The sequence below is a fragment of the Acinonyx jubatus genome, chromosome E1 (genome assembly GCF_027475565.1).
Source record: "Acinonyx jubatus isolate Ajub_Pintada_27869175 chromosome E1, VMU_Ajub_asm_v1.0, whole genome shotgun sequence".
Taxonomy (NCBI): Eukaryota; Metazoa; Chordata; class Mammalia; order Carnivora; family Felidae; genus Acinonyx; species Acinonyx jubatus.
Window position 1 is genome coordinate 21,494,843 of NC_069397.1, and position 9,551 is coordinate 21,504,393.

The 9,551-nt window shown below is 41.8% G+C and overlaps 1 protein-coding gene across 1 annotated transcript; it reads left to right on the forward strand.

Annotated features, from left to right (window-relative positions):
• The first annotated feature begins 6,475 nt into the window (after positions 1–6,475).
• Positions 6,476–8,501, forward strand: LOC106987560 (C-C motif chemokine 7-like). The gene is made up of 3 exons (XM_015085852.3): positions 6,476–6,744; positions 7,478–7,595; positions 7,986–8,501. Exons 1-3 carry the CDS (start codon positions 6,669–6,671, stop codon positions 8,089–8,091), a joined length of 300 nt encoding a protein of 99 aa, XP_014941338.1. The 5' UTR covers positions 6,476–6,668; the 3' UTR covers positions 8,092–8,501.
• Positions 8,502–9,551: the final 1,050 nt, after the last annotated feature.

The following is a 9,551-nucleotide window of genomic DNA, read 5'->3' on the forward strand; positions in this document are numbered from 1 at the left end:
CAGACCCTCTAAAACCAGGCAGATTTGTGATGGAGGGTCTGGAGGGAGGGGAGGCCGAGGGAGAGGCAATCCATGTGCTCAAGCCCAAAAGCAATCCACTCACATTCCCTTTCCAAGCCACATCTATTCATTTTCAGGAAATCTTGAATCTATTTTTTTTTTCTCCAGCTAAGCAAAGGAGTCCTTGCTCCTTGCATGATAAAACTGTGAACATGAGGCGCTGGCAATAGGCCCTGGTTCAGAAGGCAATGCCAAGTGTGGTGTATTCATTTCCTGTTGCTGCCAACAGTCTGTTCCAGGAAATCTAGGCCTTTTCTATCATGCTCAAAATTCTTCCAGCCTGTGCTCATTGCCCAATTCCAAAGTCGCTTCTACATTTTTAAAAATATTTATTATGGCAGCACCCCATTTATAGATATTCCAGATATCAAAATCTCTTTTAGTTTCTTATTGCTACTGTAACAATTTATCATTAACATAATGGCTTAAAACAACACAAATATATTACCTTATAGTTCTGGAGACCAGAAGTTTAAAATGAGTCAGTAGGGCTGCATGCCTTTTGGAGGCTCTGGGGAAGAATCTGTTTTCTTGCCTTTTCTAATTTTTAGAGGCCACCTGCATTCCTCATGGCCCCTTTCTCCATTCAACATAGCTTTAAGGTGGAGGAGGAGTGAAGCTACAAGGGATCAAAGTTTTGATACTGTTGAAATAAAGATGGCATTAACCTGAACCACGTTGTTATACATGATAATTGTAGTCAGAGCGACTACTATGAAAATAACTAAAATATACATAGTAAAAGAAAAAAGGGAATAAAATGGTATACAATAAAATAGTATTATTTATGTATCACAAAAGAAAACAGTAATGGAAAGAGGACCGAAGTCAGTGAGATGGCCAAATAAGATGTCCCTTGCTCATATCTCCCCCTTAACAGCAATAATTTTGCACCCATGCAGGGACAAAAGTGCCTTTTGGGAGCTGTGTGATCCAGAACCATATGCCAAGGAAGAAGTCACCCATTCATTCATCAAGTCAAAAGCATTCAGATATTGGTTCTGGCTGTGGAATCTGCAGGGACCTCTCTTGGCTGTATTCTGGGAGTTCCTGGGGAACATTGTCTTGGACAGTCACCTACAGATGGGAGAGCATCTATCAAAGTCCAGATTTTTAGTGGAGAAGTTCCAGCACGCTGTTGGAAAAAAATAAATCAAGTTTGGATGCATTGGAGAGGGCAAAAGGAACAGTCTGACATTACCTGCATCACTCCTTCTCCAAAGTGGCACAGACCAGTGCCAAGAGAGACCCTCTCAGCCCTTGATTTCTCCTGTGGGGAAAGTGAGAGCATTTGGGGTGTGCTTCCCCAGCTCCCCAGCTAGGTGGAAGCTACCAAAGAGATCCATTTGTTTCCTGTCTCATCCAAAGTACTAACTCATTGAGCTACATGACTCAAGGAACAAAAAGAGGTTGACAGGGCAGGAGATAAGACTTTTTTAAGGCATTCAAAGGGCATGGATCCTACTAACTGCACCACAGACTTCATCAAGAAGCCTGCCCACAGGCCACTGGAGACATCTCACTGGCAGATCCCTTTAACTGGCCCCACGGGCACCCTCAACACTCTATGAGTTTCACCAAAACACCCCTCCCCAAACTGCATCTGTTTCCCTGCATCTGTGACTGCTCCTGACAAGGGCAAGAGCAAGCTTTGACAGACAGCTAGTGGTCCAGCACAGAAAACCACCTGCAGCTGTGATCCAGGGAGAGACCATAAATGTGAGCTTTAGTTATGCCCTTGAGGAAGCAAGACAGACTGTCAGCATTCAGCCTGGTGTATTGCAGGATTGAGAGAAGGCATACACGCTTAAGAACTCTGTCACAAGAAGGAGAAAGAAGAATGGAACAGACATATCTATAGAAGTTCTGAGAAAGCCTCAAAATCCCTAGCAGGGCTGACAGAAGGAAGTTGTCTCCCAAAGCCAGTCAGCAAAGACTAGAGGAGAGGGGCACCAGGGTGACTCAGTCAGTGAAGCTTGCTAACAAGTCAGTTAACTCTTGTTTTTGGCTGAGGTCATGATTTCATGGTTTTGTGAGTTCAAGCTCCATGCTGGACTCTGTGCTGACAGTGTGGAACCTGCTTGGGATTCTCTCCTTCCCTTTATTTATTTATTTTAATTTTTTTTTAACGTTTATTTATTTTTGAGACAGAGAGAGACAGAGCATGAACGGGGGAGGGTCAGAGAGAGGGAGACACAGAACCGGAAGCAGGCTCCAGGCTCTGAGCCATCAGCCCAGAGCCTGTCGCGGGGCTCGAACTCATGGACCGCGAAATCGTGACCTGAGCTGAAGTCGGAGGCTTAACCGACTGAGCCACCCAGACGCCCCTCTCCTTCCCTTTATCTCTGCATCTCCCTTACTTGTGCTGTCTCTGTCTCTGTCTCTCTCAAAAATAAATAAATAAACTAAAAAAAAAAAAGACTAGAGGAGGTGACTGCTGCTTCTTCTTCAAATTCAAAGAAACAAAACAAGACTTCGAGGAATATGTAAAATCAAAGAAACATGACACCACCAAAGGATCACAATAACATTCCCGTAACTGACCCTAAAGGCATGAAGATCTATGACTTACCTGAAAAAGAATTTAAAATTGCCTTTTTAAGGAAGCTCAATGAACTACAAGAAAACAGAGAAAGTCCTTTCAACAAAATCAGGAAAACAAAACATCAACAGAATGAGAAGTTTAATAAAGAGATAAAAAGCATTAAAAAGAAGAAGTTGTGGAGCTGAAGATGCAATGAATGAAATAAAAAATACAATAAACATCATCAACAGCAGAATGGACCAAGGGGAAGAAAGAATTTGTGGAGAAGACCTTAGAAATTATCTAGTCAGAGAATAACAACAACAAAGAACGAAGAAGACTGAAGAAAGCCCATGTGATCTCTGGGATATTATTAAAAGAAAAAAAAAATCTGTGAATTATTGGAGTCCCAGAAAGATAGAGAGGGAGAAGGGGCAAGAAAATTTCTTTAAAATTTTTTTAACGTTTACTCATCTTTGCAAGACAGAGAGAGACAGAACATGAGTGGGAACGGGGCAGAGAGAGGGAGACACAGAATCTGAAGCAGGCTCCAGGCTCCGAGCTGTCAGCACAGAGCCCAATGAGGGACTTGAACTCACGAACTACGAGATCACGACCTGAGCCAAAGTCAGACGCTCAACTGACTGAGCCACCCAGGCACCCCAAGAAAGCTTCTTTAAAGAAGTAATGTTTGAGAACTTCCCAAATCTGGGGAGAGATTTCAATATCCAAATTCATAAAGTTCATAGGTCACCAAACAAACTCAACTTTAAAAACTCTTCTCCGAAGACATATTGTAATAAAACTGTTAAAAAAACAAAGACAAAAAGAGAATCTTAAAAGCAGAAAGAGAAAAGAAACTTGTCACTTACAAAGGAACTCCCATAAGGTAATCAGAGGATTTCTCAGCAGAAACTTCACAGTCAGGAGAGAGTGGGATGGTGTCTTCATTACCATTAGACCTGCCTCATAAGAAATGCTGAAAAGGGTTTTTCGAGTTGAAATGAAAGGATACTAATTAGTAACATGAAAACATATACATCACACTAGTAAAGGTAATTATATAGTCAAGTTCAGAATAGTCTAATACTGTTATATTATACTGTATTAACCACTTTACTATAAAGGCTAAAGGACAAAATTATTAAAAATAATAGCTGCAATAATCTGTTAAATGTTACACAATGTAAAGAGAGGTAATGTAGCATAACAAACATAAAAGGAAAGATATAAAGGTAAAGGTTTTGTATGCAGTCAAAGTCAAGCAACCAGGCATACAATAGCTTGTTGTATCTATTAGATGTATTATGTGAGCCTCATGATAGCCTTAAGGCAAAAATCTACAGTGAATACACAAAAAAGAAAGAGAAAGGAATCAAAGAATACCACTATGAAAAATCATCAATTCACAAATGAAGGGAGCAAGTGAGATAGGAGAAAGGAACAAGGGAACTACAAAATAGAAAAAAGTAAGATGGCATTATCAAGTCCTTACCTATCAATATTTACCAAATGTGAATGGACTAAATTCTCCAGAAAAGGCATACTGTGGCTAAATACATTAAAAAATTATAAATAAGACCCAACTATATGCTTCCTACAGGAGACTCACTTTGACTTTACAAACACACATAGGCTCGTGAAAAGATGGGAAAGATATTCCAAAAGAGAACAGGAATAACTATACATGTAGCAAAAAATAGACTTTAAGCCAAAAACTGTAAGCGACAAAGAAGATCATTATGTAATTATAAAGGGGTCAATTCATCAAGAGGATATAACAATCATAAATATAACTATACCCAACATTGGAGAAACTAAACATATTGAGCAAATACTAATGGATCAAAGGGGAAAAATAGATCACAATAATAGTAAGGGACTTTTATACCCCCTTCAACAATGGATAGATCAACCAAACAAAAATCAGTAAGGAAATGTTGGACCTGAAGTACTTTGGATCAAATGTACCTTACAGACATATATAGAACATTCCATCCGATCAAATGGAATGTATACAGAATGTACATTCTCCTTAATCACACACAAAACATTCTCCAATGTTACATGATAGATAACAAAGCAAGGCTTAGCAAACTTTAAAAAGATTGAATTCATGCCAAGTATCTTTTCCTAACACAATGGTATGAAACTATAAATCAATAAGAGGAAAACTGGAAAATATGCACATATGTGCATCCTAAACAATCAATGGGTCAAAGAAGAAATCCAAGGGAAATAAAAAATATCTTGAAAGTAACAAAAATGGAAACACAACCAACCAAAACTTATGCAACACATCAAAAGCAGTTCTGAGAGGGATGCTTGTAACAATGGATGCGAACATTAAGAAAAAAAGAAAGATCTCAAATAACAAACCTAACTTTATACCTCAAGAGACAACAAAAAGGGCACACTCAGCCCACAGTTAGTAGAAGGGAGGAAGTAATGAATATCAGAGCAGAAGTAAATTAAAGAAAGACTGAACAACAATAGAAAAGATGGACAAAGCCAAGGGCCTCTCATCAAGCCACCTTTTCATTAATATCATCAGCGATTGGTTGATGAGCTTGTAGTGTGTGCATATAAACAAGGGCAGGTTGAAACAGCAAACGGACAACTGGTTTTCAAAATCTAGTCTTTAGATCCTTGAGATATATATGAGAAGAGAGGTTGTGAAGTCTCCTGTCTTAGCTTCCAACTGAGCAAGTCCACTTTGATTTTATTCATAAGTTTGGCTTCCCCTCTATTCTTTTTATAAGAGAGAGAGAGAGTGAGAGTGTGAGTAGGGGAGAGAGGCAGAGTTAAAAAGAGGCAGAGAATCTTAAGCATGATCCATACTCAGCACGGAGCCTGACGTGGGGCTCAATTCCAGGACCCTGGGATCATGACCTGAGCCCAAACCAACAGTTAGACACTCAACTGACTGAGCTGCCCAGGCACCCCATCCCTTCTGTTCTTTTACTTGTAATATATTTTCATAGATAATCCGATATTTTAAAAACCACAGCATCCCATGATCTTATTAAGTGCTTTGTAGTTCAGATAGCCTATGAAACAGATAGTGGTTTAAAAACATGTCTGCAAATTCTTTTATGGTCCTCAAATTAAGAGATGTGCTCTATGTTCCCTAACTTTGTACCTGGGAGTCTTAAACCATCATGTAAAATATCCATATCCAGCTATGTGGAGGGACCACTGGAAAGATGGGGGTGGGGGCAAGAAGCTTCCATCTGATCCAATCCCCAGCTGTTTAAGATCTCCCAGCTCAGACACCTGACACTGAGTGAAAGCCTTGAGATGACCCCAGTCTCAGCCATCATCCAACTACAATGATGTAAAAATCCCTGAGCAAGAACTACCTGGCTGAGGCCAGTCAAGTCCCATATCCAAAAGCAAAATCAATTATTGTTCTTGCTTTAAATCACTGTTTTCAGATGGGTTGTTATAGCATTTAATTACTAGATATAAAATTTTAGGTATTATTCTAAAAATAGAGAAGGCTACTTTTCTGCTAATGTCCTATTATCGCATTCTTCTTTGGGTTTAAGAAAAGCCACCAGGATTTAAAGCACTAAAGGATTTTTTTAGTCCATTTTAAAGCCCAGCCAAAGTTTTACTTTCTCTGGAAACTGGGGTCCTGGAGATGCTGTCTGAAAGGAAAATTGGGGAAATCCCTTACATTTCTTTGATTTGGTAACCCTACTTCCTTTCTTTTTCTACATAAAGTGTTTCATTTCAAAAAAAAAAAAAGGAGCCTTTGGTAACAGTCATATATCACACATTGCCTGGGCATAGCCAGCACCTCACCAACACACCAGAGCTTGAATGGAAAGCAGGCCAGCATCAATCACATTTCTCTCTCATTTCCTAGTATGTTCCTCAGGGGAGGGCAATGGCTCAGCAGATTTACTATTCCATCCTATGATTCATTCAGAAGAACAAAGCCCTGTCATCCACTCACTTTCTTCTTATTCCTGTCTTTCCCTATAAAAGGCAGGCAGAACCCCCAGAGGAGCAGAGAAGCTGAGACCAGCTTGGAAACCTCCAGCTCTCACGCCCAAGTTCCTCGCTCCCTGCAGACATGAAGGTCTCCGCAGTGCTTCTGTGCCTGCTGCTCACAGCTGCTGCCTTCAGCCTCCAGGCACTTGCTCAGCCAGGTAAGCCCCTTTCTTCTTCCCTCTGAAGCCCATCACCCCATCTCTGGGTTCTTATAATCAGGAAAGTCAGAGAAGGACACGGAGTGAGGCGGATCACACAGCTGCTCCAGGGCAGAGCCTGGATGAGAATTCCAGCCGTGGACCCCAAATCCAGTCCTCCCAGGACTCCAGCTCTGTAATCACACCCTCCGTGTAGTTACTGCCCCGGCTTCTTGCAACAGGGGTTGGGGACTTGAATCATCAAAAAGAAGGGGACTCTGGTGGAGAGTGTGCAAGGTATCTCCAGATATGGTGGAGGGGAAAGGAGGAGACCCAGAATCTGGTCTATGCTTCATTCATCCCAGGATCCAGAGACAGGGTTCTGCAGAGGCTGCAGGTATCAGAGAAACTGACAACTAGGAACAGATTGCTCAGAGCCTAGAGGGGGACCTATAGCTGGGGTCCCCTTGACCTGAGGAACTGGACTATTCTATGAGCCTCTCCTAGAAATACCCAGATTTGTCACCAGTTCCTCTTCTCTTCTTAATGAGCTGTGGTATCCTTCCACTTTACAGTCCATGCAGGTGAGAGAGTTTCAAGACAGATTTAGGTACTTCAAGACAGACCTAGTCCTTAGGGATTTAAGGTGGGTGGCTTCCCTTTCCTTTGACTCCTCCTCCTTACTGGTCCCTACTTTTCAAATGAAAGTCCCAGCACACACCCTCAATAGCCTTTGTTGTTGTTGTTTCAACAGAGGGGATTAATAGCCCAACCACCTGCTGCTATAGATTTACCGTTAGAAAGATCCCCATCCAGAAGCTGAAGAGCTACAGAAGAATCACCAGCAGCTATTGTCCCAGGGAAGCCGTGATGTGAGTGAAGCCATGACCGCCCACACTCATCCCTTGATCTTGAGCTCCGCTCCCAGACAGTGGATTGGGTTCTATGATAAGACTGAGTTGGAATTTAACCCTCAGATGCTTAGACTAATCCAATCCCAGGAATTTTTTTTATGGGAAAAGTGAATTCAAGAAAGTAAAGAGACTTCCCATTTTCAGCTCCCTGTCCAGACATTGGTTCAGATGTCAGTTCTTTCATCTAGGAGCCAAGATGGCTTCACCTAGGTCAGCAAAAACAGCTCCTTCCCCAGAGGCCCCTTCCTAACCTCAGGCTAATGGGCCAGGCAAGTTTTCCATAGAGTAGGTTACACTCCCAAGCTGAATCTTCAAGGTGCTCTATCTAACTGCCCTCTTTACCCACAGCTTCAAGACCAAACAGGCCAAGGAGCTCTGTGCTGACCCCAAGCAGAAGTGGGTCCAGGATTTCATGGAGTACCTGGACAAGAAAACCCAAACCTCAAAGCTATGAACCTTCATGCCCACAATGAAGCCAAGTCAGTACTCAGGGAACAATTAATGTATATGCCCTGTTCTTTCCAACATGCATTCTGAAATTATTCTATTACAATTCTAAGGAATATGAAATTTGTGTAATAATGTGAATCATGGTTTTTCTTAAGTAGTGTATTATGTCTTCTAAGTTGTTAATATTTTAATTTAATGGGCTCTGGAATTGGATGTGTTTCAAATGCAAACCTTTGGACGCATGTCACTTCAGACCCTTCAAAACTACAGGGTGCTCCTTCCTCTCTACCTCACTGTAGTGTTGTGAGTATCTGTGCATGAATCAATGCAAATATACATATATTTAGTTTTTAGGAGGGGATGTCCTTATGAAACATAATATTATTATAGAACTGAATATTTTTATATGTACAGCTCTTGAATTTTCACATAAAATATATTTTTGGATAAAACCTGACTTTGATGCCTTTTTAAAGGATAAGATAAAGCTGGTGGGAGTGCCAGAGAAAGGAGGGCTGGATTCAGAAGGTGGGGCTTGTGTTCTGGAGGAATGAGTATATGATAGACTCCGGGCTTGCCCCCAAGCTGGGCTCGCCCCCAAGCTGGGCTCACCTGCATGTCAAGGAAAGTCAGCTTGGCTGGCGCCAGGGTTAGCCAGCTCCACAGCTCCAGATCTGACATCAGTTTCAGTCATTTGTTCAAATACCTTCTTCCTTTCCAAAGTCATTTCTTTTCTCACCATCCCATGCCCTACCCAGTGGTCTCTCCTCTCAGTTGTTGCATCAGCCTTGTGGCTGGTTGGTTTTCTTTCTTGTAATCAACTTTGAATCCAGAATAATACAAGTATCCCCTGCATTAAGAAACCAGGGAGGGGATCAACAGATGACTCCAGAAGTTCCCTTCCACACCTAGGAACCACATGTCTTAAAGATATCTATCTCCAGAGGTTGAAGAAGACCAAAGAGGGTCAGGATCCTGTATCCAAGGCAGCATACTGACAAACCCTTGATAACTTCAAGCTGAGCTTCTTGGAAGGGGGGGGGTGGGCAGCTTGCATCAAAATTGCAGTAGAAATCTCAAGGGGTCAGGAGAAGTCAGACACTTTGGTGGCAAGCAGACAATTTACTGGTGACTATTTGCTGCCATTGTTGATGCTCAGACCAAAGTCCAACAGCCCTTTCCCCCTCCTCCAGCCCAATAGTCCTCATCTCCAAACATCAATAAGGAGCATAATCTCAAATACCAATGGGGAATGACAGGAAGATGACCAGGGGTAGGAGGGAAATAGATGCGATCGTGCAATGAGACATAGCAAAGTCGTGTGGTGCAGCCAGATACAAGCAGAGTGTCAGGTAGTAAGACAGGCAAGGAGAGATGTGTTCCATGTGCCCAAGCCCAAACAGAATCTGATCACACTCTCTTTGTCAAGCCTGTCTTTTCATTTTCAAGGAATGCTGAACTCAC